Below are 26,131 nucleotides of genomic sequence, written 5' to 3' on the forward strand. Positions count from 1 at the left end.
CATACACTATTAACATTTTGGCTTTTTCCATCATTGCTGAATGCCATCATCCACCACACTTTTTTTCTTGAACTATCACAAAGTAACTGACAAGGAAGTTGAAATGCAATCAGTGTACAGTAAAGGAAACAAAGATAAGAACATCATAGCCTCGTAACTAAGCAGTTGAATGGAGCAGACAGCTGACAGTATTTACAATTTTCAAACTTCAATGGCTCATGACTACACACCTGAGAAAATCTCCAAATTCAACAGATGTTTGGGAATCATCGACAAAGCTTTTAGACCATCATTAGTTCAAAAACACACCCCTACAAGAATCTACAAAACCTTGGCAAGACATGTACTTTGTTATGGAAGCGAAGCGTGGACCCTGAGGAAATGTGATAAGAGAAGAATAACTACAGCTGAAATGAAATACATGTGGCGAACAGCAGGAGTCACTAAGTGGGAACACAAAAGAAATACAGAAGTGCTGAATGATATTAAAAGCAGACCTATATTGGAATACATCTATGAATAACAGAGAAAATGGCAAAAACACCTAAACAGGATGGACAGAAGCAGGATCCCAATGCAGTCCCAGTGGGAAGAGATCTCTGGGACACCCCAGGAAGAGATGGTGTGAAAATGCAAATCTTTCGTACGGACCGTAACAGTTCTTCTACAGGACTAATACATGAAAGGATGATGACGATGATGATGTTGACTACGTATACTAGAATCATTGACTTCTAATTTACTCTACATTTATTTTGTTAATGCTAATAGGTATTGTTCCACTTGAAAAATGTAACTATCTAAAATAATACACATTCTAATAATTATTCAAATCTGTGTATGGGCTGCAATTATTATTCATTTCTGTGAAAACAGCACATCATTAGCACCTTCCATTTCAGAAATATTTGGAGTACAAGTATTAGGTGATTCATCATACATAGAAAATTAGTAACACATGAACACAATGACAGGTCAGTGTGGAAAGTGGGAGTATTGGAAACATTTAGTCTCTTCCCTTCATTCAATCACTCGATCAATCACCAATTTGGCCAGTTGCCCAGATGGCAGATTTGTAATCTGGTTAACTTATAATAAAAAATGCTTGTCAATAGACACTAAGATCCAACACTTCGAGGTTATGGAATACGATCCCGGAAGATATTAAAAAGTCTTGCTCGTCTAGGACGTTTAAAACAGCCTACCGTAAATTCCTCCAGAGTACATACAGTTGACTCGAATTAATGTAAGAGTGAATGGCGTGTGATTGAAACCAAAAATTACGTACTAGATTTAAGTTCTTAGTTATCCCATTTGCGTTCTTATTACTCTCATTTAAGGCTATAGACTTTCCTAGAAATAGAATACGTAGTAACATCGATTTTAGCATACTCAGATTGTAACATACTAATATTCAGTTAATTTATTTTAGCCTTAACTTTTCATTTAAGCTAGTTGTAGATATACTCTTTAGGTTATAAGTTGATATATTTTTTGTTATTATCCACTCTATTTATCCTATAATTATTCATCAGTAGCAATATATTATATATTTATTGAACGAATCAACGACTTCCCGCAATTACGGGTTGCCACAATGGACAAAGTAAAGCATATCAGGATAGAGAAAGTTTTTATCATGTAGAAATATAGTGATAATAAGGATTTCTTAGATTATGGAGGTCCGAACAGGTGAGATTTCAGGATTTGTACTGATCCACGTATGGTGGTGGTAACTATTCTTTCAATGCTGTTGATGGGCAGGTCGAACTTTTTCCAGAATTCTACGAACAAGGCAGGTATTGTGCCACGAGCACCAATTATTAGGCCGATAATCTCTACTTCATTCAGCTGGTATTTATTTTTGTAGAACGGAATGGTGGGCGCATAGATGTTCTGTTTTTCAAGATGAACTTCAGTAGACTGGCCGACATGGTGCTCGAATCGGATAGTCGGATCGATAATGAAGCCTTTCGTGTCGTTATCTTTAAAGGCAATTATGTCAATTCGTCTTGTGCTCCCTGTCGTAGACAAACCGTGGACTTCTTCATATACACGGAAGTTTTTGCTACGGAGTTCTTCTGCAATCAGTGATCTTATCTTGTGGTGACGTGAGTTTCTCAGTACTTCGCCGTAGGGGCAAGAACCCAGGACGTGAGCCAGTGTTTCTTTCTCTCTGACGCATCTGCGACAGAGGTTTCTGTCCTGAGTTCTGCCCGGGATAGTTCGTACTGCAGAAACATTCGATGTCATCTTGATTGCCTCTCGCCATTCGCTACAAGAAAGTCCCTGGTGATGCCTAATCCAATTATTGGCCGGTGTGTACTCTTTATACAACTCTACACCGATCCCCTTCTGAGGCAAAGAGCACCAAGTTGCCATTTCACGACTTCTTAGTTCTTGGCGGATTTTTCTTGGATTTGGAAGGTCACTGCCTTTATTGGAGAATCGGTTAATATCTGTGATGTTGAGGGCCTGTAGACAATGCGTCGTTTCGGATGTCAGATCACGCATCTTTAAAACGTAGCTATTGCTGGCTCGGCGAAGAGCGTTGCATGCGCTTATTTGTTGCAGGTGTACTTCCCAGGTTGCTTTGAAAAGTCCGAGGCCTTTGAATCTTAAATCAGAATACAGAGAACTATCGGGTGTATCCATGGGTAATTGCAAAATTTCCTTTAGGGAGCTCTTTACCATTTTGTCGGCGGTTTTCAGGAAGCTAAGCGGTACTTGTCTAATTTCAGCGGTCTGAAAAGCATACACGAGAGTGGGACTGACTGCTGACAGTGAACTTTTGATCTGCCTTTAACAAAGGTGAGGCTGTAAGAGCATCTAACTTCTTGTGCAAGGTTTTTAAAGAAGTGTTTGCATCAAAGATGAGTGTTTCGTTAAAAGTGACACCAAGATATCGAATTTCTTCTCTTTCTTTAACAGTACTGACCTTAAAATTGTCATGAATATCGAGCACTCCGTCCACGAGTTTCTCCTTTTCAATACATATGCCCACACATTTGTTGGCATTTATCTGTAGACCGATTTCCTGGAACAACGTGATAGCGATGCGTGTCAACTCAAGAGCCGCTTCCTTATTTTTGCCAACAATAACTGTGTCATCGGCGAAACCTATAATACTAAGAGGGGGCAATTCTGCAGAAACTGATTTGCCATATGCTTGTAGTAGGTTTTCTTCTGTTATCTCATCAAAAATGAAATCTGTGGCCAAGTTATACAATGCTGGCGATAATGGTGATCCCTGCATAAGTCCTCTCAACAAGCGAATTGGCTTCGTTTTACCCTTAGTGGTTTCGATCTGTGTTGTATTGTCAGTCTGTAGATTGATGATTAGTTCCTTCAGTTTAGATGGAAGTGGCTCGCCAGCTAGTGTTAGATTTAAGTGCTCATGTCCGATGTTGTCAAAGGCTTTTGATATGTCTAGAAAGATCACGGTAACATCTTGCTTATCTGTCTTTGCTGTCTTGAGGAGTCCTCTGAGAATGGAAGTATTTATAAGGCATCCTGGCTGGTTGTTAAAGCCTCTTTGGTGTTCGCTGAAAGTTGCAAAGGAGCGCAAATGCTGATCTAATACCCTTTCAATAACACGTCTAATTACCGAACAGATCGTTACCGGTCTCCAGTTTGACAGACATTCGACATCGCCTTTCTTATGTATCAACACGGTTCTAGCACTCTTTAGACACTGGGGTATTTTGCCTGTTGAAAGCATTCTAGTCGCAATGATTGCTATGATTTCGCATACCGTGTCGTCCCTGATGACACGTACTAAGACACGGTCAGGACCAATTCGACGTGTTGCGGCGGAGATTTCTTCTTTTGTGATTCTGGGGCTGTACATTTCATCTAGCTCTACACGGTCTACGTCGCTGATTTTGGAGCAGTAATCATGCCTTATATTGGAATTTTCAATGGAAAATAAATCGGAGTAAGTGGCAGATATTTTGGAAATATCGACGTTGCAAGATTCGGATTTTGGATTAAGTACCCTCCGCACGGCTTTCCTTCGCTGATTGTAGAACTGAAACTGAGTGAGCTGATAGTCATATTTACGTTTTCTTTCTTGGCGTTCTCTCTTGGTCGCACGTTGTGGATTCGAGGACTTGCTATATGTTTTACCTTGATGTCCGAGATGTTGTTTTCTCCTGGCTTCGTAATATTTCGTAGCGGGGTGTTTTGGACCAGGTAAGAGATGGATAGAGTTACTCAGAAATTCCGACAACTCCCACACGAGTGTGTCGAACTCAGAATCGTTTTCACTGGAGAACTGAATGAATTTGTTCTGCCATTCCTTTAATTCTGACTGGAAAGTAGTCTCCTCTTGAACAGTAATTGATTAGAAATATATTTTAGATCAATACTATAAAAACAAAAAAATTGTGTGTGGTTAAGTGTAAAAGGGGGCCAAGAGCCCTAACTTCACCACTTAATAAAGACACAAATAAATAAATAAACACTACAAAACTGCACCTTTGCCCGAAGCCACTTACACTTGCAAAACCTTGTTCCAAATTAGAAATGAAAGAAGGACTGATCAGCTCGTCAAAATTGAAAGAAGAATTATCAAAACTTGCATAAATAAAAGGTACCAGGTTGAAGGACTCTGGAGAATCCTCCCCAATGAAACTGTCTATCAGGAGATTGAACCAGTTTCCAGCACTATGAAGAAGAAGATGAAGAAGGAAAGAATCTCTTATTTCTTTCATATCCTATGATTACCAAAAAAAAAAAAAAAAAACAGGATTTTATGACAACTAATGAAGAGAAATCTGGGAAAGAAGACAGGAGGGCTTTGGATCAAAGAAATTCAAGAGGATTGCAAAACAGTTGGACTCGAAATTACAGATGCAGAGAACAAGAATAAAATTACCGCTCTTCTTAAGAATCACAAATTTTCAACTAAAATTATGCACAAAATGCCCGTAGAGATTTCAGAGGAATTAAGAATGCGATCAGAATGAATGAAGAAGTACTTGGCAGATAAGAAGAATCTAACGGTACAACCTTCAAAGAAAAAGTGTACATGGAAGACTTAAGTGGTCCAATGTGGCCACTACAGTTAATAATAATAATAATAATAATAATAATAATAATAATAATAATAATAATAATAATAATAATAATAATAATAATAATAATAATAATAATAATAATAATAATAATAATAATAATAATAATAATAATAATAATAATAATCAATCCAAAGTATCCATGAAATCATATCAAACATCTGGGTGACAGAAGCGTTACCTAGCGACTGGACCTCAGCTATCATCCAACCGTTACACAAAAAAGGTAACAAATCAGATCTCAACAACTACAGAGGGATTTCCCTTATATCAGTGACGTACAAGATACTCTCCAAAGTATTACTCACAAGAGTAGAGGCTCAACTAGACTCTTGCATCGGAGAGTACCAGGCTGGGTTTCACAAGTCAAGGTCATGCGCCGAACAAATCCTGAACCTCAAAACAATCATCACTTACAAAAACCTAAGCGCCTCACCCTACGTGGCAACATTTGTCAACTTTCAGAAGGCCTACGATTCGGTAGATAGAGAGTCACTCTTCCAGGCACTTGCTGAACTGGGACTAGATAAGAAAACCTTGAATCTTGTGAAAGCAACTCTTACCAACACTACAGCCAGAATAAAATTTAGAGGTGAACTGTCCCAGAGATTTAAGATCAGAACAGGTGTTAGACAAGGGGATGGCCTATCTTCAATCCTCATTAACTACCTACTCGAAAAAAGTCATGCGTGAGTGGACGGAATTGCTAAAGGATGGCTCTGGATTGAGAATTGGCTACAAGAAAGACAAGTTAACAGTTAACTGTTTAGCCTTCGCAGATGACCTTACACTCCTGGCATCCAGTGTGGAGGAAGCTATCCATCAACTATCCTCTCTCGACCACATAGCAGCTAAAGTAGGGCTGAAGATCGCCATCAACAAAACACAGTTTATCACCAACATCAAAGATGCACCCAAATCAATCCCACTGGGGGACAAAACAGTACAAAGGCACTGGGGGACAAAACAGTACAAAGGACTAACTCCTTCAAATACCTAAGAGAATGGATAACCCCAAACATGAATGAAGATCAGGCCATGAACAGCAGATGCATCAAATTGGAAAATGCCTACCACCTATGTAAGAGTATGTACAAATCCAAATCCCTCTCACTTAACCTCAAAATCAGGCATTACACTACTGTAGTGAGACCATCAGTACTATACGCCTCAGAATGCCTAAACATGGTAAGGAAAGGGCAACTTAGAAAACTGGAGCTGAAGGAAAGGAAGATCCTGAGAAAAATCATGGGCCCTATTAAAGAAGAAGGCAAGTACAGAATCAGGCATAACAACGAACTGTACCAACAATTGGAGAACATTACAACATCTATGAGGAAGAGGAGATTGAATTTCTATGGTCATATCATGAGAATGGACAATCAGAGGCTCACCTCCAGAATCTTCCACACCATCTCTAGAGGGAAAGTGGGCAAGACTCGTCAAAAAAGACCTTCAAGAATTGGACATTGCTCCCAGTGAAATTTATGACAGGAATAGGTACAGAACGTTGATCAGAACATCAAACTCTCTCCTGTCACTAACAGAAAAAACAGTACGTCCGGGAGGAGGTGTGAAATGGACCCAGGAGCGAAAAGACTTTCACAGTGCAAGGATGAAGGAGTACTGGTCAAAGAAGAAAGCTGCTAGAGATAAGAACCACGTGGTCCATAGCAAGTCCAAACGGAACTAAAAATAATAATAATAATAATAATAATAATAATAATAATAATAATAATAATAATAACCACACCCGGGTGACTGGAGTGGTATATTGATGATGATGATGATGATGATGAATATTATCTTCCCTACATTTAACAGCAGAAGAGGGGATTGGGAAAGAAAGTTGTTGACCTTGAAGCTACAGGAATGTGGTTTCATCTTGCTATTTTTGTTAGTCTGCCATTGAGCGCAGTTTAAAGTAAACACTGTTTCCTCTGGTTGCCAAAAATCATGCCTGGTTTAGAGATCAAGCAGCATGTGACATGAAATTCCTTCTGAAATTAAAGAAAATGTCCACAGAATAGTTTAACTTAATGAACGAGGTGTGCAGGGATTCTTCTGTCATCCATGGAAAGTTTTGAATGGAACAAAATGTTTAGTGAGGGTTGGAAGGAGATAGAAGATGATGAGCCTCTGGGTTGTCCAATCACATAAAAACTGATGAAAACATTCAGACAGTTTGTGAGATTGTGAATACATATTGACAACTATCAGGACGATAGTGGATATGGTGATAATTGATAGAGAGACTAAGAGAAATTTGCATGACAACCTGAAGAAGAGAACAGTGTGTTTGAGGATGTTCTCTGGATCAAGACAATGCATCAGGTTACAGTGTCCTTTCTGTGCAGACATTTTTGGCTGATAAATGCATTCCAGTTCTTGAAAATCCCCCAGACTTGTCTTGTGACATTTTCTCTTCCCCAGAGTGAAAAGTTTGTTGAAGGGAACTGATTTACATTCCATGGAAATATTAAAAACAAGAACAGCAAAGGTCCTGCATGGGTTGACAGCTAATGACTTTCAGCATTGTTATGAAAAGAGGAAGATCCTTATGCAGTGGTATATAGACCGAGAAGGGGAGTACTTTTTAACTCTTTCCGGTCTAACTGTGAGCATAGCTTGCAGCGGCCAAAATTACGTTCAGGCCACGCTGCGGGCATAGCCCGTAGTAAGGTTTGACAATTCACTAAAAATCGAGAATGAGCTATGCACGCATTCTGGTGGTTACATTGTGTTTCTTCGTGTATTAGTTACGAGAGTATTTAAGTAGATAGCAGTGTTATATGTCTAAGTCAGAGAATTTACGATATTTTCGACCAACATGCATCAGTAGATGTTGTCACTCAGTGGCTCTAAGACATGGCTTCTTGCGGTAAACATGTACTTTACGAAAGTGATACTTTTGATATTTTATGATATATTATAAGTTCATGCTCAAATGAACATATTATTGACATATGAATTCGAAACAACTTCTTACATGTCATCATGACTGGAGTTCGTTTTACGGCCTAGCGCATGTTCCCGTGTATTTCATATTTGCGTGAATACGTAAGATTGTCTATATATTAGTAATGTTATCTGTTCAGAAGACTGTACTTTCTCTTTCTCAGAAGTCTTTTGTGGTAAATGGAACAATAATTTTACATTTGAGTAACTTCTGACAAAATTTATCAATTAAAATAAAATTTCATAAGAGCTCCCATTTTCATTATTGTAATTATTACTATTGTTGAAAAATTATTATTTTTATATTGTACTCATTATTGTTGTTGTTTTTAATTGCAATGCATATTTTATATTAGCAAAATAGGGTAAATATAATAGTATTTCAGAAAACTGTTCTTGTTTAGTTATCAGTCAGACCTTTTCTCCATTCGCATAACATGGTATAATATATAAACAATTTTAACATCTCAAGTGATAGTTGACATGTTACAAACAGCATTTTCCAAAACTAGATGCACAAACAAGCACAAAGAAAAAAAGAACCATGCAAAAATCTCCTACAGGTACAGAGATATAATGTTTTAAAAATCCTTAAAAAGGCCCAGTCCAGAACATTTGTAAGGGATATTAAGGCCCAGACTGGAATGGGTTAAGTGAAGTTGTAAGATCTTGAAATAAATCATATTTATGATATCAGTCCCATTAATAATAGTAATAATGGCATGTAGCCTCTGGAGAGGATTGGTGCAGGTCTTTTGGTTTGATGCCTATAGGAAACTTGCGTGTCTGTGAGGATAAGGCCCTAGCTGTGATGAATTTGAATGCTTTAAATGACACTCACACCCAGCCCCCAAGCCATCTAAATTAACCAATTAATGCTAAAATCCCCAACCTGGTTGTGAATTGAACCTGGGACCCTTTGTACCAAAGGCCAGCATGCTAACCATTTAGACATGGAGCCAGAGTTCAGTCCCATTTATTAATAGTCACAGCTTATATCTCTTCGACAGCTGGGTGGGTGGGTCACCAGCATTGGCAATGAACACATCTGTCTCTCCTACATGTAATTAGAGTAAGATTTCAAAGATCCACATTTCTAAAATATGTACTTTAGGCTTAGGATCTATTCTGAAGGTTTTTCTAAAATGCCTACCTTGCAGTTATAGACAAAGTTGTATGACGATGATGATTTACCTTGCTGGCAAAGTGCAGCGATTGCCCAAAGGGTTACTTCAATCCAGGTCCATGGAGTCTGTTCTGGTCTTAACTTGGCATTCTGACTTGTCGAGAACTGGAGACAGACAGCCAACAATGCTAACACAAGGAGCAGGCATAACCACAGTGGACCAGTGAAGGTGAGGATCAGCACATCTTCTGTCAGGGGAAGGTCAGCCGCCCGATACACGAGTACACGACTGTAACATGAGGGTGGGTCACAGAGTAAGTTTCAATACTCAAACAAAGACACGCAGCTTACTCAGCATAATGTATATGGTTGCTAGCTACAGCAACAGTTCTACAATAGGTCAGGTAAATATAAGGAGCGATCAAAACGTTTCTGTTCAACGGCTGTACAGCCCTGAATCAGGATGCCAATCAAGCAACATTGCCATGAGCATTCAGGCACTCATCACCCCAACGCACCAGGTTGAAGATCCCCGTGTGGTAAAACACAGTGTCCTGCTGCACATCCTCGTCCGACAGGAAGTTTCAACTCTTCACGGCCTTTTTGAGGGGACCGAAGGCATTATAATCACATGGGGAGAGATAAGGGTGGTTGCTTGAGTGTATCCCACTTGAGTTGTTATTTTCTGTAATGGATGAAGCTGGCCTCCCAGATCGACTGGCGACTTGTGTCGAAACGCAACCCGCACGGAATTTGGTGCACCATTCCACAACGGTGGTTTTCAACAGACATGCTGCCCCGTACACAATTTTCACTCTCCAATGGATGTCCACTGGTGTTTGTCCTTCAGGAGCCAAGAACAGAATAACAACAGGCTGGTCCTGTTTGGACACATTTGGTAATAATGTTGCCATCATTCACGCGGCCGCATTTAACGCACGGACCTCGGCACGGCACGACTGCAACACTAATCCCTTTACCTGCATGTCAGTTCTTATATACCTGCATCGGAGTCACGCTACGTTGCAGGTCCGCTGCAACAACGCCCTCAAACGGAAGCTTTTTGATCACGCCTTATAACAAACACAATTCTCCTTCCCAGCTTCATTGGGAGGGTGGGCATAATCACTTTTTGTTGGATTGTCTATGCTCATCTTCAGCCTTAGAGTGGATTTATTTAGCATATGGCATAACAAATACAGTGCGTTCGGTTAAACTATATCCTGTGCCATGCAAGCTTTATAACATATAAGGAAGTAGAAATTATGCAAATCTTACTTCGAATTCATTTCAGAGGAGAGGTGTATTGATTGCAATGTCCAGGAACCCACCGGCCTGTCCCCGGAAGTACATTTACTTTTATAACCTAACTAGCTGATGTACCCGTGCTTCACTACAGAATTCTCAGAACGAATGTCTTTGTGGTTTTCCCAACTTAAGTCAACATAGGTCATTACAATGACCTCAGTAGGAATGTAGAGATTAAAAGCAATATCATCATATAAAATACTCAATCAAATGAAAAACCGCACATTTTCTCACTTTTAACGAGCAGTACTATGTCGATCTAACAGTCCAAAGTGCGTCAAATGTGCACACTGCTCATTCCAGTCAGTGCCTCAGAGTAGAGATCCAATAGCTGGAATACAATGTTGAACCAGTGTGTTACATACCAGTAGTATCAGAAAATGTATGAACCAGATTCCTCGAAATTGCTGAAGTGCTGCTCTGCGAGCATGTGCCCCATTGATGCAAAGAGGTGATAGTCAGATGGCGCCAGGTTAGAGCAGTACGGTGGGTAGAGAAGGATGTCCCATCCAAGAGATTACAAGGTGTCTTTCACTGGTTTTGATGTGTGAGACGGCGCATTGTCGTGTAACAAAATCAGTTTGCCATGTCTTCTGTCCCATTCCAGCCATCTTTCAATCAATGCATGATTTAAATGAATCAGGTGTTTTTAAAGTTTAAAATTTCATTGTTCTGTATTGAAGAATATTACAGTTAAAATTGAAATAATTGATAAAGAGATTCAACCTATTCAATTTGGCGACAGTATTGTGCATTAACGGTTTTTCATGGCTTCAAGAATTCATAATACACAATACCGCTACCAGAGCGTGCACTGTCTTTCACATTGAAATCATCACGATTAAATTGTCTCCTTGTTCTAATCAATGGAGTGTGTTGAGCAAACAGCAAACCAGCAAACAATGACTTTTCATAGCCTTTTCCTTTGATTAAAGCAATGCGTGCCGCAAATGTTTTTCAAGCACAAATGTCAACATGACCACTGAACAATACAACACAGACACTTGTGTTTGGCGGACTCAACTTGTGTGTGCTGGTAGGTTAATGTCAGACAAACAAACTGATGCATGTGTCAAATTCATATGCTGTGTACTGTTCGCTGGTGCCATCTGTTAGTGAAACTGGAAAAACTTATGCATACGCCTGGTATAGGATGAGGAATAAGGGATTGGAATAATGTATCAAGGGAAATGTTTGAAAAATTTCAAAGTTGTTTGAAAACATTTAAAAAAGGGCTAGGTAAACAACTGATAGGAAATCTGCCACCTGGGCAACCAATTACTTAACTTTTTCACTTTAGTTTATCTCCCTGTTTCCTCATTATTTATTTTTGTCTCTTGTTTTCTACCCCATGCTTCTCAAGAATTTCATTTCTGATGCCTCAGTTTTGACTCTAATCTCTTTTTGTCATTAACAGGTTTCTGGACTAAATGTTGTTATGGCTAAGTAATAAATCTTTTCCATAGTTTCCTTCACTTCCAGTGGCACTTCTTTATCCCATAATACCATAAGTTTTGTACACTGTAACAGAAACACCTTCTAGCTTGAATCCCATTGCTAATCCCAGCACCTAGTTTTGTATTCTGCATTAGTTCACTTCCCATGTACTTGAAAGTCTCCATCAACTACAGATTTTGTCCCAAAGTTTAATATGACCTTTCCCTTCTTTCTTTCCTTGTGTCATCACCAGTGATTTGCTCTTTTGCACACATTATTCAATCTTTCTATTCACTCCATCTAATTGTTCTTGAACCTCTTTGTCATCTTTTCCCCAAATCACAATGAATGAATGAATGAAAATCCACAGCCTGTTTCCAGATTGAACCGGTTAAGGAATGGAATGAATGATGCCCCTATCTAGGGACGAGGATTGGAACTGTACTGGCTGCCGAAGCCTGTTGCACTGCTCCAGGGAGATGATTAATGACTGACAGATGAAATGAAATGATATTGGAGAGTGTTCTTGGAATAAACAAATGACAGGGAAAACTTAGTGCCCGGAGAAAATCCTGTCCCACCTCTGCTTTGTCCAGCACAAATCTCACATGAAGTGACTGGGATTTGAACCACAAAATCCAGCAATGAGAGGCCAGCGCGCTGCTGCCAGAGCCGCCGAGACTTTCCATATCACAAGATCATCAGCAAATAGCAACATGTCCATTTGTCTTCCTCTGTATGCTACTTTTGCTCTCATGATGTCATCTATTACTATTATGAACTGAAGAGGTAACAGAACATTTCCTTGTCTCAGTCCACATTCAATCTTAAACTGTTCTCTTTTGCCCACTTGTGGTTTCACACAGCTGTAGCATTCATTATACAATGAGTTTGATCATGTTTAATATTCCTTGTCCAGTTCCTTTCTGTGTCAGATTTTCCCAAACTTGTACCCTCCAGATATTACTCCTCTGGACCTACGATTATATGGGAAGCTGTGGAAATAGGTAGAAATCCTAACAATTTCAACAGGGAAACTGGCCATCACTTAAGTAATACGTGGTTGCCAGTTATTAAGGATTTACATAGGTAGTTCCCTTCCCTGTCCCTTCACTGTTGTTATCTCATTCTGGTGTTTTCCAAATGTGTACGTTCCACATCACCAGATGTTTCATTCCATGCTTGTGTCAGGGTCATATTTCCACAATGTGTATGTATGTTCAGTCCGTCAGCGATGCCGCTGGTGGGATCCTCAACAGCTCTGCCATCAGTTGTCATAGATGGCCTAGGCATCACTGAAGAGGCGTACTAGGGAAATGAGGAGTGAGGTAGTTTCCTGTTGCTTTCCTCACTGAGCCAGAGTTGCTATTACATATCAGTCTGCCAAGCCCACTGAAATGCATACACCAACCAACCCTATGAGCAACATTTTCACACCATTCATAGTAGGGACTGGCTGCATAAGGATTGGCATTACCAGCATCGCTCAAACCTCGGTGACTTTCATATTGTCAAAGCCAAGGATAAGACAGAGACAGATCAATGAAAGTAACAAAATTGCTCTAGCCTATACCAGAAGACATAGTGCACTGTAAACACTAGGTCCTGCCAGCAAAGGCATTCCACAATGTGTGTGCACCTGTTATGTGACCCCCTGTCAGACTGATACTTATTGTGCCATTAAAATAATAATAATAATCATATGGCCTCAGCTACTGTGTGCAGACATTTCGATTTGACGCCATCTGGTTGTCTGCTCATCAATCTCGACGTTCCGTTTTACTCTAGGCCTACTAGATGACAGACCGAGTAAACCAGATCTCTCTTGGGCGTCTGTGGCTTCCGCTTTGAATGCTAGCGCTGTACCGCATACGATGAGACATCTGGTGAGGAATGAATGTACCACTTACACTTCTATTACCAACGTCTAAATTCCAACTTTCATTCTTAGAGAACTCTTCCTCGTGAACAGTTAAGATTTTTTCTGAAAACACAGAGCAAAGTTCTCTGTGAAATGTAAAGAATTTCACCTTATTTTCTTGACAGAGCATAAGCCCAAAAAAAGCCTATGTACCATGTCTATAAGTCAAACATGTGTTTGAGAAGTACACGAGGATTTTCTTTCCTCCAAATTCTAACATTTCTGTTGACTTCATCAGTGAGATGAAAGGTGTACTCATAGGATATAAACTTCATGGTTTTAATCCGTATTGAATTGTGATCACAATAATATTTAAACTTATGTTGCAATGGTCCACCTTTTCAATACTATATTATGCAATGTTTAAATTACATTTCTAATCTAGGAACTCATTTTGGCCTTGGCTGGCCATCATCTTAATGAAAAACTGTACAAACACATCCAATAACTAAAACAAATGTATAAACACACACAGAAAACATTAAAAAATGTTAAAAACATTTGGGATGAACTATATGCACAACATGTAAAATATGATAAAATTAATATCAGGCTCTAAAATTCTTAGATGCATTGCATCATGTTAAAATGTTCTATTAATGCTTGTAGTTAAAATATCATGAAAATGCTGTAAAGTTCCTGTGTTTGACATTGTCAATGTTTGAATCAAGGACAGCACATGAAGATATGGTTACATAACTCGCATGTTCTTAATTTGTAGCTGGTAAACATTCGCAGTTCAATGCGGTATCCATGAAGTTAACCTTTCGTTATGGCATGTGGTGCATGGCCTTTTTTGTGTGCCTCATGAGGCAACTTCATGGACACCGCATTGAACTGCAAATGTCTACCAGCTACAAATTAAGAACATGCCAGTTATTTAACCATATCTTTATGTACCGTCCTTGATTCAACTATCGACAACGTCCAACAGAGGAACTTTTCAGCATTTTCATGATATTTTAACAACAAGCACTATTAAAAAGGTGGACCATTATGACATAAGTTTGATTATTATTATGAAAGATGTACTCCTTATTAAACACTTGCTTTTCCATACAGTTGTCCTGTTCCATTAGTTTCTGGAAATTTTATCAGAACTGAGTATGCCAGATGTGTGATCGTGGGGAGCCAACAAGTGCAGCAATTATAAACAGAATGCATTCACTCAAAGATGCTTGTGGACAATTATTCTGACAGTTATTTGTGGAAGCTGAAGCTGTCCACTTGCCCAATTTGCTGATTTCTATGGGCATCATAGGAAGTTTTTGCATACCAGTTCTACAGTCTCGTCTGACATTGATGGTCGACATGAGATTTCCATACACGGGCAATCTATAGACACAAACTGTGTGTACCATTGATGAATAATTTTCCCTTTTGTTAACTCTTTATGAAAATATTCTCCACTGGTGTCTTATCATCTAAACCTTTTCTCTCCAATGAAGCGGAAGCATGACCTTAAGGATGAGAGCCTGGAGTGCTTGGCTCTGCCCACTAAATACATAGTTTGGTCAAATACCATTGCAAATACTTTAGTCATTCCCATTCATGCAAAGCTTCTCATCCTCCATATGGACCCATGGCTTTAGACAGGGCATTGGTGGAGTTAAATCCTTCCTGTCTTAATATTCTTGAAAGTCACTACCCAGGATGCTGATGAGAGCTTCCACCACAATATTTTCTTCTACATTATGGAATACAGTAACAGAACATATGGAAGCTACCTACAGAAGTTATAATATGCCAGCAGAGAACAGCAACTACACGGCAAGTGAGGAGGTCACTCAAACTCTTACCTTCGAACTGATTCCCCTGCCATCTGGTGGCTGTAAATAATTACAGACTCACAAAACAACCACCAGATATCATAAAGGTTAAATTTCATCAGCAGCCTACTGTAGCAGAGCACAATCGGGAGTTAGCTGTGTCGGGTAGCCAGTGGACTGCTGTAACAATCGAACGGGAGTGAAATACCACATGTTCGGTGGACTGCTATAAGAGTTGTGTGTTTTTTGGCTATTCTGTGCTTTGCTATGGTAGGCTGCTAGACAGGTTCAACATTCATGAACCTGAAATATTTCTCCTGAGTGAGTAAATTCATCATTTCCAATAACGGGCCATTTATATTGGAATTATTCATTATATCTAGTGGTTGTCTTGTGATGTCAGGAACAATCAGTAAGAAGGTGAGAGGTGAGGGTTCTCGTATCGGGAAGTGACTTTAAAGAAAATAAAGATGGGAAAGATTTAATTCTGCCAGTGCTGTGTCCAAAGCCACATTTCTAAAAAAAGAATGGGAAGCTATACAGGAATGAAAATGACTAAATTACTTACAATGATATTTGTCTGAAATATATATATACATTTTTTTTAAGTAGTCAATCTATCATGTCTTAACAACAATTAAAAAATGTAAGCGAGAAAGCAGAGAGCGGAAAGTATTCGATACAACAGGCATCGCTAGCTGCCCTATGCATCTGTTCTTGCTTCACCGGAGTGAAGAGGTTAAACCCATATTCTTGGGATTTGGAGGCTGACTCTCTGCCACGGATTCACAGAATGAGTTCTCAGTATGGAGTCTATACATCTTTAGGTCATAAAGTCAAGTTCTGACCCAAGAAAGTTGGGGTGTTGAAGTGCAAAATAGAGATACAGTATACTTAGTTGATAAGGTGGGCTGCAAGAAGCTGACTGCAGTCGAGCGCTCAACAGTGACTGTCGGATGGCACAGCACTAGATCAGCCTCGTTGTTCACCAGTAGACCCATCATTCCCGTCCATACACCTTCGTCGTCAAGGAAGCCCCAGCTGTCAGTGCCCACAGGAGCCACTCTGAGAAAAATGTTACTGTTTTAAATACAAAAAATATAATCGCATTTAAAAAATTTAATGAGGTTCAGTACTCCTATAATATCAAATTGCATTGCATTTGTCTGATTTTGAGAATGAGAAGGAAAAAGAAAAGACAATGAAGGAGGAGGCTGGATGATCAGGTAACTTAATATCTTGATCAAAACTGAACTTCCCTTTAGGAAACTTCAATGTTTTCTTCCAACTGGGAATAATAAATAAATAAAACAAATAAAGTTCTTCCTCTTCTTTCTGATGATGATGCTTATTGTTAAGAGGCCTAACATCTAGGTAATCAGTCTCCTCCTCCTCCTCCCCCTCCTCCTCCTCCTCCTCCTCCTCCTCCTCCTCCTCCTCCTCCTGTGTTAAACTTTCACAATTTTGATACAATGCTATTAACATCTGCATTGCTTCATTCCCAGTCTGTGCCTCTGTCAATGTTTGCCATACCAAATTCCTTGGGACACTGTCATATGCCTTTTCAATATCTAGAAACGTTACTGCCATGTCCTTTCCATATTCCTAATACCTTTCCATCATTTGACGCAATGTGTGAGTACGAGCACAAAATAGATCTTATATAGAGCATTTTTACATTGTCCTGGTACCTGGTCATTTCAAAGCAGACCTATTGTTCTTTGATAAAACTTTCCTGCTAATTGTATTCTGTTGGAAACTTTATGAGTTATAGTCCCATCTTGTGACACCATACTTCCTACATTTCCTATCCTTCGACACTTGCAACGCCTCTTCCATCCATGTTCCTTCTTGTTATCACCATGAGTAAAACTTGCTACTTATTTCCATTACCCATTCTTCAATTACTTGGTTTTAAATATCAACCTCCCTTTCCACCTGTTGTTCACTCTCCTGTCATACCACTATATCAGCCATGCTCTTACATCAACATTGGTTCATAATACGTTAAATATAGAACGGTATTTGTACTCTGCTCTACGGCAGCTGTCTCAGCCGAACTTATGTCACGCGTGGCCACCCTTCTTTAAGCGTGTATACAATCTTATTTGAAATCTTACCTTATAAAAAAATGCTGGAAGTGTCATCTTTCCTGGGTTATACAAGCATTGCATCTGGTAACCACATTCTGGCTGATGCGAGTGACTTCTGCCACTGTAATGTTTCTGATTTCATTCATAATGTTTTCTTTCAGTTCCTCCAATGTGTGAGGACTTGTTTGATATACTTTTACTTTCAGCTTACCCCACAAGTAAAAATCACACACTGTTAGATCTGGAGAACGAGGGGGAAATAGACCAGCACTGATCACTCTGTCTACAAATACTTCCGAGATGGTAAGAATGGAATCTTCTGCTGTATGACCAGGGGCTGAACCTTGTTGAAACCACCCACGCGATTTTTCTTCTTCTGTTAACTGATGGAAGAATGGTGTCAAAATGTCATCTTGGTACCTCTCGACATTTATTGTTGTTTCAAAAAATATATAGGCCCAATTATTCGTCTTGCACTAACAGCAGACCAAACACCAATCTTCCTATCGTAATGAGGGACTTCATAAACACCATTAGGATTTTCTGCACACCAATAGCGAGAGAGTTATGACTGTACATACAGAAAATAAGATGAAACTAGAACTTTTACATACGAAAATACGATGTTGCAACTGTCTCACCATGTTAACATCTGAGATTCAGATTGGCGACTGATGCCTGCCAGGTCGAACACGTGGAGGCTGCTTGCAAGGTCAGGAACTATGCACACGCCTCCAATTCTGCAGCTTACGTCTCCGAGAGTAAAAACGGCACTTCAACGTTCTTAGTTTATATGAGAGACCCTGCACTTTGCACATCATTGGAACGTTTTAGTTCCACAGGACACCCCCTCACACTCTAGAAAAAGTCATTTGCTCTCTTGTCAGTCTCCTCAGTTATCTTCCCATCTTCTGTGATTATACTTCCTAAATATTTGGAATTTTTCACATCTATTGGTTTTTCATTTCCTTCTATCTTCCCCCTTCCTTCTTCTTATTGCAGTCATTAAAATAACTAGTGTTTTTAGAAGTGTGGCATTTGGACTCATCAGCTGGAATACAACACCTGTCCATGACAGTGGCCAGACAACAATGATGATGATAATCGTATGGCCTAAGCTATCATGTGAAGGTATTTTGATCTGACACCATCAGAGCTACCTGTGTATCAATTTTGATGCACAATTTTTTTACTCTACCAGAAGGCAGGGAAATAGATCTGTTGGGTGATATATGGCTGAGTTTTAATTAATTTTGTTGGATAAACTCTAATGTGTCACCAGAGATCTTTTACATTCTGACAACGTAAGAAGTAGCGATATCTTGCTATCCTTCAAAAATCCAACTGCCAGGTTTGAACCAGCTATCTTGGCATGTAGAGACTGCTGATTGACAGAGGAAACTGGCCGACTAGAACATCATTGTGACACCGCTGCAAGCCATCTTGTGGTAAGGATAATACACTGACAATACACCAGGGTAGATATATCTCTCTATTTACAATGTACTAGCCAGCAACTGCCTTGGAGAGGTGTGGTATTACAACTGATGAGCCCTAATGCCAAACCAGAGCCAAATAATGAATATTTATACAATCAACTAACCAGAATTTTTAACTAATTATCTTGTTTTTATTATTATATTTAAGTGCTTAGAATTGTTTATTTCAAGTCATCAACAAATTTAACCATATTGGTTTTAGAATTGGTCCGTATTGACAAGCTCATAGAATAAGACAAGGGATTGTTGTTAGGTCTGTCCTGTCAATATTTAATATCCTGCATTAATTCAATATTTAATTTTTGTACATGTTTCACTGAGGAAGAGAATGGCAGTTGATTAATGTAGGACATTAAATATTGACAACGAACCTTTGTTTTAAAGTTAAAAACTTCATGATTGTTCCGTATTGAATAGAGAAATAAGAAGATGTACAATATTATAGGGAAGGATCCACCTTTCAATACTCCGTAGTAAGTTGAACTAAAAAGTAGTTACAACCTGTTTATTGGGACCGGTTTCAACACATTTTAAGTGTCATCATCAGCCAATTAGCGAAGATCTTAAAACAACTAATATATTGAACACAGGCAAAAAATTAACATTGTATCATATTGTAGCAATTCAGTTAATGTTCAAAACACAATAATCACAGTCAAGAGAGTAAACAGAACATCACTATCTTGCGCCGGCTGAATTGCTACGATATGATACAATGTTAATTTGTTGCCTGTGTTCAATATATTAGTTGTTTTAAGATCTTCGCTAATTGGCTAATGATGACACTTGAAATGTGTTGAAACCGGTCCCAATAAACAGGTTGTAACTACTTTTTAGTTCAACTTACTACGGAGTATTGAAAGGTGGATCCTTCCCTATAATATTGTACATCTTCTTAACGAACCTTTGTGTTATTCTATTTAGAATTATAACGTTAATCATCATCATCATGAATTCCTTCCAGTGAGCCGGGTAGGATGTTTAAGAACGATGTCTCTCCATTTAATACGGTCCTGGTATGCTTCTTTTCTCTCTAGGGCATCCCATGTTTCTCCTCTAAGTCTTCTCTTATCTGATCTAACCCATTTTTCTAGGGCGCCCAATTGGTCTTCGCCCCGGAACAATCTTTTCAAAATACTTCCTTGGTGTTCAAGTCCCCTGCATCCGCTTAACGTGTTCTAACCACTTCAGCCTTGCAACACTCAGCCTTTCTTCCATGGTCAGGTTGACATGCAGGTCTCTTCGTATCTGATCATCCCTAATTTTGTCCTTCCTTGTTTTCGGTACAGCTGATCTAAGGAACTTCATTTCAACAGCTTGGAATTGACTTACTTCTCTTTAATGTATGATGCAACTCTCCAGACTATACGTCATGACGGGCAGGAGATAAGTCTTAAACAGGGTCTGTTTAGCCCTCTAAGAAACTCCCTCATCCCATACTATGTTCCGTACTTGATGGAAGAAGTTGGATCCTTTTTGTACCCTGTTCAACACTTCCGTCATTTGATATTGTACTTCCCAGATATTTAAAAGTATTCACACATTCAATCTTCTCTCCCTCAAGGCATCAGACAGTCTCCTTAACCCGATCCATGAGATGTCAGAGATGATTTGTGTCTACATGGATAAATCCTGTCAGGCATGTCCACACTACAAGGGTGGGCAACGGTATTGTAGTCGAATCTATGGTAATGGCCAAGTTCTGATGGGAACCCAGTCCCATGGGGTATAACATGGGCCCTGTGCACAGGGATACAGGCATAAAATGAAAGGTTTCAATACAGCGGAACTGGCGGAGGAGGTAACCCATCCACATGGGGATAGTTCTGAAGGAACCCACTGCCTTGTGGGAAGAGGAGGGATCCTCAAAGGCTAAGGGAGTAAACTCTGAAAAAAAATCCTCTGATGCATTAGGCTTAGCAGGTCAGCAGAAGAGTGTTATTATGTGTTGCTATCAATCTAAGAACAAGCCTCGGATGGAAGTATAATGGTAATATTATCTGTAATCCTTTGATCAACTCACTTGAAGTGAAGAATGTCCTGTAGAATGTTAAGGATTTGGATGCTGTAGCCATCATAGAGCTTGATCTGCCCTTCATCCTGAATTTCAGTGTAGCAGTCAAAGTTGTAATCTGGCTTTCCCTGAAAATATTAATATACAGGAAACAGTGTGTTCCAATTAAAACTGTCCTGATTTTATATTTATAACAAACAAACAAACAAACAAACAAACAAACAAACAAACAAGCAAACAAACATAAATTGTATGGTTTGTCGAGAAGGAAGTCGTACTTTCCAGTGTTGAGAAAGTTAAATGTAAATTAAAAGCTTTTCAGTCTGTTGAACACACAAGTTAAATATAAATATTACACTATAATATATGTATAAAAAAGAGCCTCCATGACTCGGACGGCAGCGCGTCGGCCTCTCACCGCTGGATACCGTGGTTCAAATCCCGGTCACTCCATGTGAGATTTGTGCTGGACAAAGCGGAGGCGGGACAGGTTTTTCTCCGGGTACTCCGGTTTTGCAACACTCTCCATTCTCATTTCATAGCATCTATCAGTCATTAATAAATCACTTTGGGAGTGGCGACCCCATCATACTAATAGCCTATATCTGCTTCATTCATTCCATTCCTGACCTGGTCAATGACTGGAAAACAGGTTGTAGGTTTTCATTTTTTCATATGTGAAAAAACACATTATTAAACTTCTTCTTCTTTATCTGTTTACCCTCCAGGGTCGGTTTTCCCCTCAGACTCAGCGAGGGATCCAACCTCTACCGCTTCAAGGGCAGTGTCCTGGAGCTTCAGACTCTGGGTCGGGGATACAACTGGGGAGGATGACCAGTACCTCGCCCGGGCGGCCTCACCAGCTATGCTGAACAGGGGCCTTGTAGAGGGATGGGAAGATTGGAAAGGATAGACAAGGAAGAGGGAAGGAAATGCCCGTGGCCTTAAGGTAGGTACCATCCTGGCATTTGCCTGGAGGAGTATTGGGAAACCACAGAAAACCACTTCCAGGATGGCTGAGGTGGAAATAGAACCCACCTCTACTCAGCTGACCTCCTGAGGCTGAGTGGACCCCATTCCAGTCCTCATACCACTTTTCAAATTTCGTGGCAGAGCCAGGAATCGAACCCGGGCCTCCGGGGATGGCAACTAATCACACTAACCACTTCACCACAGAGGCGGACCATTATTAAACAAGGCATAAAATTATACATTATTAAACAAAGAATGACATGTTTCTTTCTTAAAAGAACATCATCAAATTCTATCGAGTCACATTCAATATTTGGAAATATTTATGTTTATTTCAGTCCAAACTTCTAGGAATTTTAAATTTCGAACTTACTTTAATGAAGCCCTGCTGGCCCCGCAGTGTAAGGGTAATGTGCCTGCCTCATATCCAGAGGCCCCGGGTTCGATTCCCAGCTAGGTCAGGGATTTTTACCTGGATCTGAGCCAGCCTATGTGATTACAATTGAGGAGCTATCTGATGGTGAGATGGTGGCCCCGATCTAGAAAACAAAGAACAATGGCCGAGAGGATTCGTCATGCTGACCACACGACACCTCATAATCTGCAAGCCTTCGGGCTGAGCAGTGATCGCTTGGTAGACCATGGCCCTTCGAAGCTGTTGTGCCACTTTTTTTTTTTTAAATCCTGCTTTGTCTCCAACCAGCATATAACGCCTTGTAAAAAGAAACGATTCAGGTAAGGAGTCATACAATTTACTACAGTTCCAATATAGATATTAACACTTTGCAACAATTTACTTGTAGCATTAAATCTGTTCAAGATGGCTGGCTAAAATTTTATCGTCACTGCTGTCTCTGGACTTTGCAGACTGCTCAGCATTCCAGTCGCCTCAAGTTGATATTATTTCTGTCCAATTAACAATGAGACTGTATCAGGCATCTCCCTGGCTGATGTGTTTTTGAAGGCTGATTCATGGATACTGTACTGATTTCGAATGCAAAATAGTCTAATGACTAGTCGAAGCAGAAAACAAGTGAATTTGTTGCAATAAAAGGAAAAGTGAAGCTGATGCAGGACAACACTGCTGCACAAGACTACTAAATTAAGGGAGTGAAATGTGCACAGGATAAAAACAGCAAAAGGGTTTATTTGTTTAATTCTAGCTTGGAGATCAGAATATGACCCTGCCACATTGCTCGCACTGTCATACGATTGACCCCTACCCCTACGTAGTTAAATGTCCAAATAATAAACTTAACAATGCACTAGATAATTCTTCTGATCTGTGCGCTGGATTAAAAAAAAAACCAGATAAACTTTAAACAGGAAATCCATGTTTTGATAATTATCTTACAATAAAAGACTGCTGATCTATATGCATTATATCAGTAGTAGAACACTTAGTTTTCTACACTTCATCTAACATATACGTCACAACTCTTTCTTCAAGAATAGATGTAAACTCTTCACATGTTCTAAAAGAAAGATATGTTGTGCTCCTTTTTCCCTTGTTTCCAGGTTTGGCTAGAAAGGGATTGAATTTAGCTATTAACTCTAGAGCCACCCCAAAATTTCCAGTAGATGTTCAATGGGTTGTAGGTCTTGTATAGAACGTTTTTTGACCACAACAATTCTTGTTTCTCCAATATTTAACTCCCGTCTCAAGCTGAGATATTAGTTTGTTATCTATTCTCTCCATGATTTGTCTTCTATCCCATAAAATTAACACACATTTCCTATTTCAGATGAATTTTAATGGGAAGTTAGCTGGGCCTGGCCGTTTTCCAAATCATTAAATCCCTCATTAGGCTTTGCAAACTGTGATGTTCCATTATACAATAAACATGGGACATAAAATACACTATCCTTGCTTTGAGAGTATTCTAAGAATTGTCCTTGTTGCTTGCCAGGGTTTTGAAAAAAAAAAAAGAAACCTTTATTTAAGTACCTCAGAAAGATGGTAGGCCTATATTGCCTGCATGAATTTCTAAAATCATTATTCATATTTTGTGCAACATAACCTTGTTTAGCAATGTGACTGCAAAGGGATCCATTTGTTATCCACTTTGCAGGATTATCAGAAATTCAAAAACTATCATCATTGCCCTATAATAATCATCATTGAATCAATCAAAAAATCAATTCCCTGTTATATTTACTGACTGTAAAATATGAAATGCCTAGCTCAGATTAAACACACATGCCACTACTTTCTATACTAGTCACCACATTAGTACGATTATCATGCTCGGAAGTATTTGGACTCAAACTGGAGCAAGCTGGCTGTGTTTGTTTTATAAACAGCACAACTATTTTTGCACTCTTCCTCACAATTTTCTCTCATTTTATTGCCTTGTCTTTCAGAAGTTTCTGGTATTTAGAACTACTTAGTATTTTCTGATTGTCACTCATTTTCAGGAATATTAAAATATAATTCACGTACCAAATGACTGAACTGTTCCAGTAAGAATAAGGGGTGATGGTTTTTTCCTTGAATGGAAGTTTGAATGGCAATTGTTGATAGTTGATACTGACTATTTTTACAACAGTGACAGCAGTATCTCTCATTACAAAGCTTCTGATTGCGAGCAACAAACTTTGCCTTCGTAATATATCTTAATAATATACAGTAGAAGTCCGATATAGCGAGTACGGCATATAACGAGAACCCCGTTATAACAATAACGTTCATCCGTCTCTTCAAAATTCCTATATAAAACTGTGTATTATCCTTCGGTTACAGCGAAAACCCTATCACTGACGCATCCGTTATTACGAGCGATTATGTGCGCTCAATTTTTTGCGCTCGATTTTTTCCGTTGCTGATATTTATGCACCCAGTCATTATACTGAATGCATCGATCATTTCGGTACCATATCGTTTTCTTGCTATGCCCACCAGCGAGCTCTCTCGTCGAAATTCGAAGGCAATGTCGGAGTTGATTAGTAATACCCGTTGACTGCTTTTCCGCAAGGAAAATGAAAGATGAGAACATGTTTTCATAATAAATGCGTAAATAACATGTCTGATAACTGTTGTTAACTCCTTAAAGATAAACGCTGAATAAACGATTGCTTAATTTTAATGCTAAATACCACAATTAAGTAAGAATGAGATAGGCCTACACTTCAAGATATGGCAAAGTGTGTCATTGATTACGAGGTTAGTTTATATTTTCTCGCATCCGTTAAACTATGGAAAGGCTATTATCATGTAAATTTATAGCGAGAAGGTTATAATTTCTCTACTGGCGCTTGAAGTATGTTTTCATCAAACATATAGTGCAGATAAGTTAGGATAGGTGATGCTATTTGAATAACAAAACTGAAACATTTGCCACAAAATGTGGATACGGTATAGTTTTCGCGCTATGTGCATTTGCGAGTGCTCTCGTCAACATTCGAAGGCGATATTGGAGTCGAATAGTAATATCCGTCAACTGCTGTTCTGTAATGAAAATTCGAAATAAAAGAGGATAACTCAGTTTTGTAATAAATGCGTAAATAACGTGGCCGATAGCAGTTGTTAACTCATTGAAAATAAGGGCTGAAGTAAACGATCTCTTAATTTTAATGGTATACCATATACTGAAATTAAGTAAGAATGTGATACACCTCAAGATATGGCAGGGTACCTCACTGATTTCGGAGGATAATTTATATTTTCTCACGTCTAGTTAAATTTCGGAAAGCTATTCCTGTGTCAGGAGGTTATCATTTCTCTGCATACGTTTCTAATAGATTTTCGTGATACAATTATGGTTAGGTTAGGTGATGCCGTTTGAAGAAGAAAATTGAAATGTTTGCCATAGAAGCCTCTGGAGTGATACCGTATTTCTCCGAATCCAAGACAACGTTTTTTTCTCAGAATCTTATGTGAGAAATCAAGAGTAGTTTTCCATTCGCGGCCTGATAGTAATGAACACCACTGCTAAGTACCGCAGTAGCCACTTTGT

At 39.2% G+C, this 26,131-nt stretch overlaps 1 protein-coding gene across 1 annotated transcript in view; it reads right to left on the bottom strand.

The window, feature by feature from the left end:
* Nucleotides 1-26,131, bottom strand: part of LOC136879404 (probable glutamate receptor) — a 117,385-nt gene that overhangs the window by 46,756 nt on the left and 44,498 nt on the right. Inside the window, exons 5-7 of the mRNA XM_068228890.1 lie at nucleotides 21,213-21,331; nucleotides 16,492-16,662; nucleotides 9,231-9,451 (exon numbers count right to left, since the gene is read on the bottom strand). Coding sequence (XP_068084991.1) covers nucleotides 9,231-9,451; nucleotides 16,492-16,662; nucleotides 21,213-21,331 — 511 coding nt within the window. The remainder of the gene's footprint in view (nucleotides 1-9,230; nucleotides 9,452-16,491; nucleotides 16,663-21,212; nucleotides 21,332-26,131) is intronic.

This window comes from Anabrus simplex, chromosome 8 (assembly GCF_040414725.1).
Source record: "Anabrus simplex isolate iqAnaSimp1 chromosome 8, ASM4041472v1, whole genome shotgun sequence".
NCBI lineage: Eukaryota > Metazoa > Arthropoda > Insecta > Orthoptera > Tettigoniidae > Anabrus > Anabrus simplex.